Here is a 16,233-nt window from a genome sequence, read left to right as displayed (position 1 = left end):
GAGGGTATGTCTTCATTGATTTCAGAGAGAGGAAGGGAGAGGAAGGCAGAGAGAGGGGGAGAGAGGGAGAGAGAGGCACTGATGTGAGAAGGAAACATCGACCAGTTGCCTCCCATGTGCACCGGGGATCCAACCGCAACCCAGGTGTGTGCCCGACGGGGACTGGACCTGCGCTGCCGGTGCATGGACGACGCTCGGCCCGCTGAGCCCCCAAGGGCTGGCATTTATTTTCCATGAAACTGAAGGTCTTGCCTCTGAGATGGAGATGCACTGCGAGGGAGACAGTGGCAGACGGACCGAAACGCGCCTTCAGAGGCGTCCACATTACAAACACGTGTCTCCCGTGTGGACATAGATACGAATATCCCCCCTCCCCATTTTCAGTTCACTGGGGGAGGGAGGGCTTTAGAATTCAGTAAATCGGTAACATCGCTGAGCTCGCATTCTGTGAGTTAGGACATAGGCCTGGATCACCGTGCGAGCTCACAGGAGAGAGAATTAACACGCAGCCCCCCTGTGGCCACGCCCCAGGACACCTGGACACACCTGGCCGTGTGCTGAGTGAGCGCTCCGTGCTGCCTCCTCGCCCTTCTCTGCCACGGGCTTCCCCCCAAAGGTCCTGTGTCTGACCTGCCCCTGTGTCTCCTCCTATGGCGTGAGTTTGCCGGGTCCTGGTCGACGGCTGGCGACAGGACACTGCGGCCGTCTCTAGAGCAGGCTGTCCTCCTCTCCACGTGGAATGAAGTTACACGGCCGGGGGAGAGGAGAAGGCTGCAGGAACGTACGGTGCTCTCGTGACAGACTGGTTCTCGAAGGGGAGGGCAGGCAGCCCTTGGGGTCCTTGAGGAGGGAGGCGTGGGGGGCTTGGGAGGCCGAGAGGCTCCGAATTCAGGCCTCCTGCTGGCCGCCTCCTGCCACCAAAGGAGGGTGAGGGGTTCCAGCAGCAGCGGGGACCCCACTGGCGGGCTCGCGAGTCCGCGGGACTCACCGCCGTGGACCCCCTTTTCCACGCGGACCTCCCCGGCAGGTGTGTCCCGGGTGGGCCTCCTGCGGCCTCATCCCCTGCGTCTGGCCCTCAGCGCCACGCGGCAGAGGAGCGCCTGTGCAGGACGAAGCGTTGGGCCGCTCGGCGGCAGCCTGCGACCGCGTTGGGCCGGGAGTTCCCGTCTGCGGCTCTCATCTGCTCGTCCCTAACCCATGTCCGAACATACGACCTCGGGCGGCGAGTTGGAAGTGAGCGCAGAGAGTCTGGCTGCAGCGTGGCAGCCGCCCACACGGGGCAGAGCGTCCAGTCAGGTCAGTTAGCGGCGGGTCCCGCAGCGGCTCTGTCCCATCAGGCATAGAAGGCATTGGCTCCTGGGAGACCAAGAAAGACTGCGTGCCGTTCCCATTGGCCTAAAAATAAGTAGTGAGCAAGTGCCCGTCTGCGCCCGGCTCGCGCTGCTGGGGGCAGGCTTCCGGGGCGGGGAGAACCGACTTGCCCTCTGAGGGGGACACGCTCAGGATGACTCTGGGGAAAGGGAAGTCAGTGAATCGGCCTTCTGCATTTAGTCATACGTTGAGTTACTCCAGTTCGAGTATTTCCTGCTTTCAGCATCAGAGAGGAGCCTGGATACGTCGCTTGGTGCGTGGGGTTGAAGCGGGGAACAGGTCATCGCCCAGTGCGACCTGGGGCTCACCCACTGGGGACCCAGCTCAGCTGGTCCTGTCCGGTCAGCTCAGGTGCGTCATCGGTCAGGGGCTCTGTGAGCGCCTCCTGGGCTGCTAGTGTGCCAGTTAAATGCAGCCACTCAGCACAGTTCCCAGACTGCGTGCCACGGCACCCTCTCAGGAGCCCGGGGGACAGTTTAAAGGCTGAAGGGTCACCCTCAGCACCCTACACCCGCCGGCCCTGGGAGAGCCCGTCGCTCCGCACAGCGCTCAGTTCCAACCCGCTGGACCACGGCCGTGCCGAGCGTCTGGAAACGGGGCTCCGTCTGCCCGGGGGCGAGACGCTGCCAGCGCCCACAGCAGCCATATTCCCTCTGAGTGACTGGGGTCGCTTACGAGAAGTAAAGCTCGTGTTTTCTCTTTCAGTTTATGTGTATCTATGTGTTTCACTGGCTGCGAAGTCGTCAGGACGAAACTGCCTAATAAACGTAAGCTGCTCAGTGCTTCTTTTGGCCCCGAGGCGCCGTGAGCAAACACTGCTGAGAAAGGATGGCCAGGCCTGCAGGTGGCCCAGCATCTCAGATGGGGGCTGGCTCACACGGTGTGAACTGCGCCCCGGCTCCCCCCCCCCCCCCCCCGCAGTGCAGACGCGCACTGTCCGTGGTTGCCGTTTCCGTGACTCCGTGTGTTACTGGACAGCCAGTGCGTCGTACAGAGCCGTAACTTAAGTAAGATCTTCACCCAGACGTGCCCGGAAGGTGTTCCCACCTCCTGAAACGTTAGGAAAACAGCGTGTTCCTGCGAGCGGTTGATTGCCGCGTCTCCTGCCGGCCGACGTGGGCCCGGGGAGTGCTCTGCGTGCCCCGGACGGCCTGGTGCCTGGGTGGCGCTGGGTGGCGTGGTGGAGGGGCAGGACGTGCGCCGTGTCACATCGGTGGTGAGTTCCTGCATGTGATCCGTGAGCTTGCGTGCTGGCCACCCTCGTGTGTGCGAGCTGAACCGGCTTAGAGCTTAGAAAACCCAGTTCCCGCGACGTCCCGGCAGCGTGGGGGTGCATTCTGAGTGCGATTCTCCGCATGCTTGTGGTAACAGTGCAAGCCCTGAGTCATTTTCCCAGGATCGGGCTCAGTTCTGGAGCCCGCGCCTCTCCCCCGCCCTCCGCCCGCACGCGCATGTCCGTTCCAGGGAAACGAGTGGAAAATTCCTGGCCCCGTCACTCCCCTGCCTGAGCTATAAAAAGCATGTCATTCAGAATCGACTTTTTCGTCCACATGCCTGAATTTTTACTCTCAGTTTGAGGGGAAACCATTTCAAGAGACACTTTGTCAGTGGGGTGAGCATCACGGGCCGCCATGGCACACTGGGCTGGCTGGGCTTGGTCACTAGGGAGTCAGGCATTTGCATCTATCGGTGCTTTCTGAGTGACAGTGTGACAGGGCGCACGCCACCCCCTCCCTCGTCTTCAGAAGAGTAAGTCTCGTTCACAGTCACTCAGGACTACGTCTGACTCACTGAGTGGGAGCTACAAGCTCTCATGGGTGCACACAGGAAGCGGGGGGAGGGGGGAGGGTGCACACAGGAAGCGGGGGGAGGGGAGGGTGCACACAGGAAGCGGGGGGAGGGGAGGGTGCACACAGGAAGCGGGGGGAGGGGGGAGGGTGCACACAGGAAGTGGGGTTAGGGGGGAGGGTGCACACAGGAAGTGGGGTTAGGGGGAGGGTGCACACAGGAAGCGGGGGGAAGGGGGAGGGTGCACACAGGAAGTGGGGGGAGGGGGGAGGGTGCACACAGGAAGTGGGGTTAGGGGGGAGGGTGCACACAGGAAGTGGGGTTAGGGGGAGGGTGCACACAGGAAGTGGGGGAGGGAGGTGGGTACATATAGGAAGTGGGGGGAGGGAGGAGGGTGCACACAGGAAGTGGGGGGAGGGAGGTGGGTGCACACAGGAAGTGGGGGGAGGGAGGAGGGTGCACATAGGAAGTGGGGGAGGGAGGAGGGTGCACACAGGAAGTGGGGGGAGGGAGGAGGGTGCACACAGGAAGTGGGGGGAGGGAGGGTGCACACAGGAAGTGGGGGAGGGAGGTGGGTACATATAGGAAGTGGGGGGAGGGAGGAGGGTGCACATAGGAAGTGGGGGAGGGAGGAGGGTGCACACAGGAAGTGGGGGAAGGGGGGAGGGTGCGCACAGGAAGTGGGGGGAGGGAGGAGGGTGCACACAGGAAGTGGGGGAAGGGGGGAGGGTGCGCACAGGAAGTGGGGGGAGGGAGGAGGGTGCACACAGGAAGTGGGGGAAGGGGGGAGGGTGCGCACAGGAAGTGGGGGGAGGGAGGAGGGTGCACACAGGAAGTGGGGGAAGGGGGGAGGGTGCGCACAGGAAGTGGGGGGAGGGAGGAGGGTGCACACAGGAAGTGGCGGGAGGCCCCCATGCGCGGGAGGAGGAGCTGAGCGTGGTACGGGGCTCACGGTGGGTTTCCCAGTGGTGACAGGCGCTCACTGAGGCTGGACGCTTAGAATGGCTGGGATGAAGGAGGGTCCCCGGTGCCCCCAGAAGCAAGCTCTGACCCGGGGAGGTGTGTGGGGCCATCTGGCTCTGCTGATCCTGGGATTGGGGTGTCGGGAGGGGAAGACAGAAGGGCCCAGCGGGCAGAGGATGGGCGCTGCGGGGCTGGGTTGCAGGGCCGGGGGTCCAGGCCTCCCTGGCCCTCGGGACCCAGCCCAGGCCTCCCCGGCCTCGGAGGAGTGGGTTGCGTAGCGGTGGGCTGTCTTGGAGGTCGCTGAGGGCAGCTGCTGGGCTCCACGGACAACAGGAGCAGGGCAGGGCTTGTCCACCTACGAAGTGCTGACTCCGTGGAAGCACGGACACCCACCGCAGAGGCGCAGCGGGACACAGACGGCGTCTGCTGTGCATGGAACACTCCCTGCCCGGGAGCGCGGGCTCCTGCCGTGCAGCACGGACGCCCCAGAGCTAATCACGCAGCCCTGTGAGACACGAGCCCCGAGCTAATCACGCAGCCCTGTGAGACACGAGCCCCGAGCTAATCACGCAGCCCTGCGAGACACGAGCCCCGAGCTAATCACGCAGCCCTGCGAGACACGAGCCCAGCGGAGAGCCACAGAGCCGGCATTGTAGGCCGTTACACGGGCGCGTGAAGCCGCCAAGGCAGACACTCAGGCGCTGCTCGTTTTATTCCAAGTTACACTGGTGTGCACCCTCCTCTCCCCCCACTTCCTGTGTGCACCCTCCCCCTCCCTCCGCTTCCTGTGTGCACCCTCCCCCTCCCCCGCTTCCTGTGTGCACCCTCCCCCCACTTCCTATGTGCACCCTCTCCTTCCCCCCTTTTCCTGTGTGCACCCTCCCCTCCCCCCCGCTTCCTGTGTGCACCCTCCCCCTCCCCGCTTCCTGTGTGCACCCTCCCCCTCCCCCCGCTTCCTGTGTGCACCCTCCCCCCGCTTCCTGTGTGCACCCTCCCCCCGCTTCCTGTGTGCACCCTCCCCCTACCCCCACTTCCTGTGTGCACCCTCCCTCTACCCCCCCTTCCTATGTGCACCCTCCCCCTACCCCCACTTCCTGTGTGCACCCTCCCCCAAGAAAAGTAAGCGCGGGACATTCTGTAACGCAGATGGCAAAGCCCAGAGTCGGGCACGTGGAATGGATGAAGAGGGGGGGCTGGCGGGGAGGGCGCATGGAGCGCGCACCTGCTCACGCGTGTTTTCCCCCCCGAGGCCGGAAGCCGTGCCGTGACATGCCGGGCCGTGGCCTCCAGATTGGGCTGCCGGTGGCTGTCGGCGTGCACCTGCTTGCTCCCTGCCACGGCCGTGTTCTGCCTTCGCTGTCGGTCTCGGTTCCAGTTGAGAGTGAAAGGCGAGGCTTGGGCGGACAGGGGCCTCTGACGTGGGACCCCTGGGTGGAAAGCCCTGCACGTCCCTTAACACCTCAGCTCTCCCAGGGTAAACGGGGGGCGGGCCCTCCACCACATGGGCCCCGGCTCTCCCCCATTTCCCAGGTGGCTCTCCCCCTGAAGGCGGGCAGCTCTGGCGTGAGTGCCGTGTGGGTCAGAGGCCAGGTGTTGGGAAACCCCGTGGTCTGTTAGCGCTGCTGACTCACACACGAAAGGTGGGGCTTTTCTTTCATCTTTGGAAAACCTGACATTGTACCGAGCTCTGAAATCAAGGAACCTGAGTGTAGGTTTGCCAACTGTGCACCATCACACGCCCCTCGGAGCTGAGTCTCTTCTCTGAGGAAGGGGTGTCTGCCTCGGGGCTGTGGTGAACATAACGGAGCCCGTGTCACCGTGACGACAGGCAGCCTCGTCACGTCCTTTTACAGAGACCACAGGTGCCCAGGCGGGGCGTTCTCGGCTTTGAGGGTCGCGATTGCTGTTGTATGAACAGTATCCTCTTGCAAGGACTCTGAGGCTTCTTAAACAAGCAACGCTGCTGGCGAAGTAGCCGTGAGCTGCTCTCCCGTTTGTGGGCGGGGAGACAGTGGCTGCCGGATGCGGCTCGGGGTCCTGAGTCCCTGAGAACCGAGCCGGGCCGGGAAAGGGTCCCGATGAAGTGGAGGGAGCTGTTGATCCATCAGTCATTGCCACCCTCCCTTTCCCCTCCAGGCTCTGTGTATGGGGTGGTGGGCGTCGGGGAGAGGGAAGGAGAAGCAGCTGTCCGCCAGTTCTGGGGTTGCAGCTGCGACCTCAGGGCGCGGGGCGGGCTCGCCTTGTAATACGGTCTGCGTTTCAGACACTGTCCAATCAGAGGGGAGCACGTGGGGATGCGTGTGCTTGCGATGACCCTGCAGGGAGCCGCACTGGGACATGCGGACAGCTCGTTACGCACCACGATACGGCCACTTGTCGTCTGAGGAGCCGGGGTTCTGATTCACCTTGATGTGTTAGCTTGTCATCGGATTGTCCCAACCATCACTGCTCTGAGGAGCACTTCACTGTTACGGTCGAGTTAAACCCAATTCTGGTCAGGAATTCCCGTCATTAACACTTTATTAAGTTAAACTGGGTAAGCTGTTTTTAAAGGTACTTTCAGAACACTCCTTCGTAGCTGAAAATAATTAGGAATTTCATGTACTTCCACTAAATGTGAAGCATGGATAATTAGCTTGTGGTCGGAATTTGGTTATTTTATGTGATTCAGCAAAATATCTTCTCTCTAGCAGCATTTTTGCACCAGAATTTCTCATTACATTTTGCTCAGGGAAGTTTTAAGCTACATCTGTTTGTAATAATTGTTCAGAGACTCGATAGTAGTTAATAAAACTCAAAGGAATACTTCAATTAGCTACAGACAAGTGTTTATGATTATCCAGCATATAACCAAGAACTGATCCCGTCTGTTGATCCCACACATTTAACGACGGAGAACATGCTGTCAGGAGCTCAGAGAAACCGGCCTCCTGGGAGTTTGGCTCTTTCCTGCCAAGAGGTGCGGGTTGGTGAGCTCCCGCAGGAGGAAGCTTTGGGCGCACGCCGTCCCGCTCCTCTGCGGCAGCAGGCAGACGCAGGCGGCATTGCTGGGCCCACTGAGGCCCAAGCACAGACGCCGAGTCCACGGGCAAGGGGCTGCTTGATGGGCTCCCGGCGGCCTCGGCGTGACGGGCACGGGCAGGTTTGGGGGTGCCGTGGCGATTTCGGAGCGGCATTTCTAGGGGCCCAGTCCGTGCGGTAGAAATGATAGAAGGGCAAGCGCTGCCACCCACTTGCAGGCGTCCTCTTCTGTGCTCGGAAGGTCACTGCCGCAGGGCACAGAGGCCTCCTCGGTGACCCCCTCGGGCGACCCCCTCGGTGGGCTTGGCAGCAGCGCAGGTCCTGACGCGTGGCTGCTGCTACCTGACCACAGTCCCTGGTGACGCCTGGCCGCTTCAGGCACTTTACACGCACCACCTGCTTGGGACCCAGATCGGCCCCGAGGCCCCACGGCAGTGAGAGGTGCACGGGTCAGCCAGCTCCCTTAGCGGAGAGAGGGCGGGGCACTGCGCAAATGGGAGGCCCGTCAGGCGGAGGCGCTGCGGCCACGTCCTGGAGGGGGGAGAGGCATGTGGCAGGAGAGGCCATTGGGGGTGCCGTGCTCACGGTCTCCCGCTTTGGGACCTGGCGTGCTACACCAGGAGAGACGCTGGGACCCTCGGGCAGAGCCACAGGCGTCCACAGGCACTGTGAGCAGGCTGTGCGGGGGCCACCCAGGTACCCACCTTCCGGCAGGTCTGTCCCCTGTGCTGTCGGCCTGACTTCCAAGCTCTGAGGCGAGAGGAGAACCTCCAGGGGAGCGAGCCCGGTGCTAGGGGGCAGTTAGAGGCCACAGAGCCAGGCCTGCCCTCCCGCAGGCGTGGGCACAGGCGCGGGAAGGCTGACTGGTGAATGTCCTAGGATCCTGAGTCCTGGAGGCAGGGGCAGGGGCAGTGCCCTGGGAGCCGCCCTCACACCAGGGAGACCCTTCCTGTGAGCAGCGAGGACGTGGCCCCGACGGGGGCGCCCCTGGGGGAACGCACAGTCCGGCTGCACGCCGCCTTGAAAGGCTTTCCGAACGTTCCGCCCGTGGAACCACTGGGAGCGAAGTTCCCAAGGCCTCCGAGTCTCTCCGTCGGACCTCACCACTGTCCGCTCACACACACATATTCACACACGCACAACAGTCACACACGCTCACACTCACACACATGCACACACATGCACACACAACACACAACAGTCACACACACTCATACATACACTCACACATGCACACACAACACACAACAGTCACACACTCATACATACACTCACACATATGCACACACTCACACAACATACTCTCACACACGTGCACACACAACACACAACAGTCACACACTCACACATGCACACACAACACACAACAGTCACGCACTCATACATACACTCACACATATGCACACACTCACACAACATACTCTCACACGCATGCACACACAACACACAAAAACATACAACATGCACACACAACACAACAGTCACTCACACACATGCACACACAACACAACAGTCACACACTCATACATACACTCACACATGCACACACAACAGTCACACACTCACACAACATACTCTCACGCTCGTGCACACACAACACACAAAAACATACAACATGCACAAACGCTCACACATACACAACACACAAAAGACACAAGTCACACACACACAACAGTCACATTCACACTCACACAACACACTCACACACATATGCACACACACACCACACATACACTCACGACACACACAAACAACAGTCACATACTCACATACAGTCCCACACAACACACAACAGTCACACACATACCGTCACACACAACCGTCACACACAGTCACACAACACACACACATGCACACGCTCACACACACCCCCCACGTAAAATTAAATAGGAAGATGCAGGCTGTATTGGTGACAGGTGTATTTAGTGTGCCTGATCGTTGGTTGTGTAAACGATGAGTGTTGGATGTGGACACTTGGTCGTGCTAAGCTGTCTAAGATTCCAGAAGCGTGTGGAAGTATGTCCAAAGGAGGTTAACTGGGTTCCTGGGCCTTGCCAGGAGGATGTGCTGGCGGCTGGAGGAGTGAAGAAGGTCGAAGGGCAGGCCCACTCCTGAGGGTCTCACCCCCAGCGGCGCGCGCCCAGATCCGGGTGAGAAAGGACGGAGGTTTCCGGGGGAAATGGCTATTTCCCGTGGGGATGGAAAGCCGACGCTGGCCCCCTGCCTCGCCGCCCAGGCGTGGGGAGCCCTCTCCATCTCTCAGCCGCACGGGAGCCGTCCTCCTAGCCTGGGCGGAGAGGACTTGTGTCTGAGCTACCCAACGCGCTCCTTCGTTTGTTCCACCGTCAGCGGGCTCGTGCCGTTCCTCACTCTGCACACCAGCCTGGTGCTGGTGCTGAGGTTTGGGCCAGACCTGCGGGTGGGAGACGCCCTCTCGTCCTTTGTAAGTCGCCGCGGGCCAGGGCAGGGTGCCGGCTCCCGGTGCGGGGTCGGAGGTGCTCTGTGACATGCAGGTGGCACTCAGCAGCTGCCCGAGGGCTGCGCCGCGGTACGTACGGCTTGTCACCCTCTGGGGTCGGCACCGAGTTGGTTGTACTTTTCTGAGCTACAGGTGGGACTCCGGGTCATCGTTTAGCACAGGAGGCGTCCCCAGTGGCCTTCTCTCCGCAGTCGCTGGGGCCCCGCCCCCTCGGCAAGTCGCCTCTCCCACCTGGAGCCCCTGGGACTGAGCTGCCCGCTCAGTGGCCCTCAGATGCCCGCTGTGCCCGGACCGCGTGCCCTGAACGCCCTGGACGCGTGCTGGACGGGCCGTTTCCCTTCCCGCCCTGACCTCTCAGACTCGCTTCCTTTCTACTTTAGAATAAGACGTGTAAGCTGCCGGGTCAAGGTGGGGGTAGGTGCTGGGCCCGCGCGGGCCCGCACATGCCTGTGACTTGTTGCTGAAGAAGTGAGCCTGGGGCACCGCGTGACGAGCCCTGAGGCGTGGGGTGGCCGACCTTTCCGCTCCGTGACGACATTGAAGAGCTGAGAAATCACACTCCATTCGCATTCACTCACACTTCGCCCCCAGCCCCCGCGGACAGGCCGCCGTCAGACGTCAGCCGAGCGGGACGCGTGCTTCCCCACGTTTACTTTTCCCTCCGCTGAGCCTGTGACTGCTGGCGCTGACGCCCCTGGCCCGTGTCCCTGCGTGGCGGGGCCGGTGGTGTGCCTGCCTGTGTCTGGAGCCGTGACCTCGGGGAGTTCCGTCCCGGGGAGCGAGTGTTGGTCTGTCTGTCTGTCTGTCTGTCTGGCTCTCACACACACACACCTGTAGCCCGTCTCATGTGCCTCTGCTTCTAAGTTTTGCTCGTCCCCCCGAATAGCTCTCTCCCTCCAGCCTCTCTTCATGCCCCTTATGAGCCAAAGAGGAGTCTGGTGACGGCGGCGGCGCTGTCTGTCGTCTGGGCGTGCACGAGCGCACACCTTGATTGCGTGTGATGAGAGAAAGCAAGGCGGGGTGAAGAGCAGGGGGGCTGACCTTTCTGCCATCTCAAGGGCCTGACCTTTAGCTTCAGTGCCTGCCAATCCCTTCCGAAGTCTCTGATTGATTTCTAAATGACCGTGTGTTGGTCGGGTCGATCAGAGAGGATTTTCAACCACAAAAGAGCAGAACTGCGGTCACGTGTGGCATGGCATCGGGACGTGGCAGCCTGGGCTCCGACCCGTAAACGCGGCGCCATCCCTCCGCGGCCAGGGGGAGCCCTGCCTCTGAGCGACTGGCTCCGGCCTGTTGGTGGCTGTCAGACCCGCGATGCCAACGGCCGCCTCCCACGTGCCGGGAGGACGCCCCGCGGGCGTGGGGTTTCTAGACAGGAAGGAAGGGGTCCTGGCAGTCACGAGCCCCCGCCGTCTCAGCTCTCGGCTCTGCGGGCAAATGGTCACCCCGTCCCTGGTGTGGTCCCCAGAGCTGGTCGGCGCAGCACCCAGCCCCGCGTAACGAGCAGCGGCGGCTTGGCCGCGGAAAGCAGGTACCCCCACACGACAGTCAGAGTCACACCTTCCCGTTTCGTGTCGGTGCTACGTCGTGCACACCCGCGTGGACAGCCAACACTGACACGGGCCTTGGCCACACTGGCCCTGCCCCAGTGACACCTGTCACCTCGTCCTCCCTGCCACCGCTGCCTCAGTGCGCTCAGTCACAGGAACCCCTGGTCCCACCTTAAAGACGTCCGTCCACTCGTCTGGAAGCACGGCGTTTGCTTCCCACTGAGCAGGCCCAGGCCGCCTCCCCATCAGGACATGGCGGGTGCGGCCACAGCAGGACGAGCTTCTCCTTCCATCAGTGAACCAAGCAGGGACAGGGGTGCAGCCACACACTCACACACTCACACTGAAACACACTCTCACACTGACATACACTCACACATTCACACACTCACACACACTGACATACACTCACACACACACACTGATATCACTCACACTGACACACAGTCACACTGACATCACACACACACACACACTGACATACACTCACACACACACACTGATATCACTCACACTCACACACTAAAACACACTCTCACACCGACATACACTCACACATTCACACACTGACACTCATACACTGACATGCACTTGCACACACAGTCACACACTGACATACACTCACACATTCACACACACACATTCACACACTGACACACACACTCACACATGACAGTCCCTGGCGGGCGGGGGAGGGCTGGTGGCCCGGGTGCCTGTGGGACCCCAGCCTCAGTCCCCCAGGGAGTGGACAGAAAATTTGTTTTAGGAGCACAGCTGCACGGACGGCGACCTCACGTGGAGGGCCCTCGGGCGTACGGAGCAGCGGGCTGCGTTCGTTCGGGCTGTTTGCAGCCTGCAGGCTGGCACCGGGAGCCGAGGTGGCAGGAAGTGCCCGCCGCCGGCCTGCGGGAGCTGTTGTGAAGACGCTGCGGTGCGGCCCCCTGGCTTCGCAGCTGTTTACGGACTTAGGCGCTCGTCGGTGTGAAACAGTTGTTTACTTCCGTCCCTGTTTCCTCTGCGGGGAACATCGGGTCTCCCGGCGGGACACGTCCGTTCTCAAAGTCCCCTGTCTGCGTTCGCCGAGTGCGCTCCACATCTGGGCAGAGGTTGGGCGTCGGGCAGTGTGCCCTCCAGAGCTGCCGTCCGCCCTCACGGCGCCCTTTCTGCCTGCCCTTGTCTGCCCCAGCGCGGAGAGCCAGCCCCACCCCCAGCGGCTCCCCCCCAGCTGCTCCCTCTGGCTCACTCCTCACTGGTTCGCAAGTCCGACCCCAAGTCCCCACCCGCCCGCCGGCTAGAGGGGCACAGCAGCAGTCTGATGAGGTGCAAGCTCCTGGGGCGACGCTGCCACCCCCTCAGGCCCCCTGGTCCCCTCACACCATCTCCACCCCTTCACTCCTCCAGCACCCCAAACCCGGGCTGGGCTGCTCATCCCCGCCCGGTCACCGGGGACTTGTCTCACTCTCCTTGACAGGTTTTCTTGAAAGCATCGAGGTCCCCCTCCTCTCCCTCCGTCCCTCCGTCCGTCCCTCCCTGCCTGCCTCCATCCATCCCTCCCTGCCTCCATCCCTCCCTGCCTCCATGCCTCCCTCCCTCCCTCCCTCCCTCTCCCTCTCATTTTCAGTGTTGGTCAGGGAGAGAAAGGAAATGCGGAAACAAAAAACATACATAAACGGCCCTAAGAGGAAGGAAGCACGGGAAACAATGAATAGCGTGGCTCTCTGTGATGGCCTGGGAGGTGTTACGTGTGGTGCTGACCCTTTGATCCCGCGGCTTGTGTGTGTCATCCGTTATCTTTACTCTCTTCTGAAGAGAGCGACGTTTATTGTCACAGGTGACCAAACACAGAGGGAAACGGCAGCAGAGAGGCTGCGGGGAGTCACTTTTATGTGGGGTCATATTGGCTCTTCAGCTTTTATTCCCAAACCAGGAGCCGCACCCCGAGGGCGAGGGGCGAGGGGCGTGCAGGCTGAAGGCAGGGGCGGGGCCCAGGTGGCGGCGGGCGCTGAGCCACCACTGGGAGGTGAGCGTCATCCATGGCGCTGCTCAGCTGGCTCCGGAGGAGCTTAGAAACGCCGCTGGTCAGAACACAACGTGGAGGAATTCCGTTCTCTTCCTTCTTTACACGGAGCCCCAGAGGCCCCGGTGGGTGTCTGTCTAAGAAAGGAAGGCGGCCCTGGCTCGGGGTCTCAGGGAGACCTGGGGGGGCTGCGTGGGGCGCGTGCAAACGTTCTTTCCTGTTCTGACTGTTTAGCTAAGAGATGACGGAGGGCACCCCCCAGCCCGGCTGTGGGCGCTGCCCCCTGAGGTGCAGGGCGGCGGCTGTGCCCCCTGGGGAGCAGGTCCCAGAAAGAAGGGGTCACGAGAGTGGGGGGGCAGGAGACAGGTGTGTCCCGGGGCCTGGAGCCTGTGTCGTGGGTGCTTTTTAAGTTTAATTGTGTTGTTGACGCTTCCGTGCGTTTTAGACGATTTAAAAAGCGCAGACAGGGACCCGCTCAGGGGAGGGCAGGCCGCTCTGCGGCTCCTGCTTCTCCTGCTTCTGCCCTTGGAGGGGAGGCGGCGCTGCCTCTGCCGCTGCCTCCGCAGCTGCCTCCCTGTGAAGGCAGAGCTGCGAGCCCCATTCATTCAGACGCTGGGCTCCCGAGGTCCCTTCCTCCCCGCGGCCGAGTTAATGAGAAACGCAGATCAGGGGCAGGTCAGGCAGCCTGACCGGGAGTTCCTGTGACAGAGGCAGGCCTGGTCTCTGGGGCAAAGTTGTGAATGAAGGAGCCAGCGTGTGAGCTCCTGGGGGCGGGGGGCCGCCTCTGCCCTCGGCCCCCCACGGAGGACGGAGCCGTCCCCACTGACAGCCAGCCCACGGTCAGGACTCCTCCCCTCCCTCCCCTCGGCGCACACATCTGTCCGCGTGAACGCAGCCCCGGGGCCGTGAAAACAGCGCCCGGTTTGCGTGGGAACGCGGCCCCGTCCTGGAGGGAGTGCGGGGGTCCGGCCCGCGCCCTCCCCGTGGGCCCGCTGCCCTCACAGCCCAGCACTGCCCTCACAGCCCGGCGCTGGCTGGCCGGGTCTGCGCGCTGGGTCCAGCTCTGGGATCCCCTCTGCCCTTCCCAGGCGGCAGCCCCGGGGAAGCCGGGCTCGGAGAAACACGAGGTCTGCTGTGGTTAATTTCCTCTCCTTCACCGAGAGCCACAGTCGGCTTTAGTAAATAAATCCAGGAAATTGGTAAAGCACTTTCCCCATCCGCCAGTCTCAGCAATTAGCAGGATTGTCACCCACGGCTTTCCTGGCTCCCGCCTGCGAGCCAGCGAGCGTCCCGCCTGCGGGGCAGGGCTGTTAGGGGGCTGGAGCTCGGCTTGGAGCTTAACCACAAGCAGCAGCCTGAGCCGCCGCCTCCACCTCCGCTGCAGAGACCCTCCCGCAGAGCTCGCTCCGCTCCGTGGAGTCAGGCTCTCTTCAAAGAATCCTCCCCTCAGCTGAGACCTCACAGCCCAGGACCCCAGAAACCCCGACTCACCACCTCCTCTCCCTGCCCCCCCCCCCTCCGGCTGTTAAAGCAGAGCCTCCGTGGCCCAGGGACCCGAGCGGCCCTACCTTCATCAGCCACTGCGTGTTGTTCTCCATGATGCCCTCCAGCACCTGCAGCCTCTGCACCGAGTCGTCGTAGTCGAGTGGCGCGTCCCTCTGCACCGCGTTGGACACGTAGGAGCTGGCGGGCGGGCGGCAGTTGTCGGTCTCGGGCAGCAGGAAGGTGTAGCTGCAGGCGCCGTGCTGCACCTGGTACTGCCGCCGCCCCACGCCGTCCATGCTCCTGTGGAGGCTGTGGGCTGCGGCCAGGACCAGGTCCCAGCTCAGCGTGAGGAACACGAGCTGCCACATGCCTGCGTCTCCGCTGACCCTCCGGCCACTCAGCAGGCCGCCGCGCGCATGGGACGTCCGCTGCCTCAGACGCCGGGCTCGGCGCTCGGCTCAGGGTCCATCCGCGGAAGCCTGTCCTGCGCTCCTGGCAGCGGGCGGGCCAGGCTGCCGTCCCTCGGTCCCGCGGGGCTGCCCTGCAGCAGGCCTGGACCCTGCGCGCTGGGGGCCGAGTTCCCGGGGACCAGAGTCGCTCGGCTTTTTTCTCTGCCCGGAGCTGCCGTGTCAGGATCCGAGTCGCTCGCTCCCGCTCCTTATATGATGAGTGGATCAGCGCAGCCAGGCATGTGTGTGAGCTGCTCCGCCCCCGGCCGCTCCGTTATCTTCCTGTGGGGGGTCAGCAGCCAGGCAACAGGAAAAACCCCGGCCGGCCGCTGGCTGCCTGCCTCCCGCCAGGGCTGCCGGCGGAGCCCACTGGGAACGGGCGAGGCTGCAGGACCCCGGGGCATGGCACCTCCCTAATTGAGCGCTTCCTGAGAGCGGCTCTCCTCTGCCTCGCCTCAGCAGCTGGCCAGGTAGCGAGGCAACAGCTGGAAGGCACAGTGAAGGTCCCCTGTCCCTCGGGGAGCCCCGCGCTGCCGCTGCGTCAGGGCTGGCTGGTTGGGCAGCAGGAGGACGGGGCGCGTGGGAGCCTGCCTGCCTGCGGGGCCGGGCAGCTGGGTGCTGCCTGCGTTCTGACCCTCAGCTCAGCCCGGAGTTTTCATTTCCGTTCGGCGGGAGACCGCGCTTCACTCAGTCCTGTGGGGAGGGGAGATCCGTGTCTGAGCCGATGCCCAGTCTCTTCCACAAACACCCACTCGGATGGCAGAGGGACCCGGGAGGGTGCCTCCGAAGGCGCCTGCAGGTCCAGCGGGCAGAGCCAGCAGGAGGTGGGCAGTGGAGAGCAGACCTGCGCCCGCAGACCCGCTGGCTCTCACCCGCCGCGTGGGACATTTCCAGGGCCCGTTCCAGCCGCCCCTGTAATGAACGGCCAAGGTCCTCACCTGCGGCCGGGACGCGCCTGGCTGGGTTCGGAGGCCCGGCGCCCCAGCCTCTCCCTGAGGAACTGAGCCCGGCCCTTGGGAGACCAGGCTCCGCTCACCCCCAGCAGAGGGCACCAGGGAGGTGGCTGTTGCATGTCCGTGCCAGCGGGCACCCCTCACGGGTGGGCACCCC

At 62.8% G+C, this 16,233-nt stretch overlaps 2 protein-coding genes across 2 annotated transcripts in view; one reads left to right on the top strand and one right to left on the bottom strand.

The window, feature by feature from the left end:
- Positions 1 to 15,371, bottom strand: part of ANGPT2 (angiopoietin 2) — a 45,017-nt gene extending 29,646 nt beyond the window's left edge. The window contains exon 1 of the mRNA XM_080660982.1: positions 14,758 to 15,371. Coding sequence (XP_080517108.1) covers positions 14,758 to 15,042 — 285 coding nt within the window. The 5' untranslated portion in view covers positions 15,043 to 15,371. The remainder of the gene's footprint in view (positions 1 to 14,757) is intronic.
- The window catches only part of MCPH1 (microcephalin 1), a 106,959-nt gene that overhangs the window by 65,883 nt on the left and 24,843 nt on the right, over positions 1 to 16,233 (top strand). The window lies entirely within an intron of this gene.

The sequence above is a fragment of the Plecotus auritus genome, assembly GCF_963455305.1.
Source record: "Plecotus auritus genome assembly, chromosome: 3".
Taxonomy (NCBI): domain Eukaryota; kingdom Metazoa; phylum Chordata; class Mammalia; order Chiroptera; family Vespertilionidae; genus Plecotus; species Plecotus auritus.
Note: the sequence above shows the minus strand (reverse complement) of the source record. Positions and strands in the feature narration are given on the sequence as shown.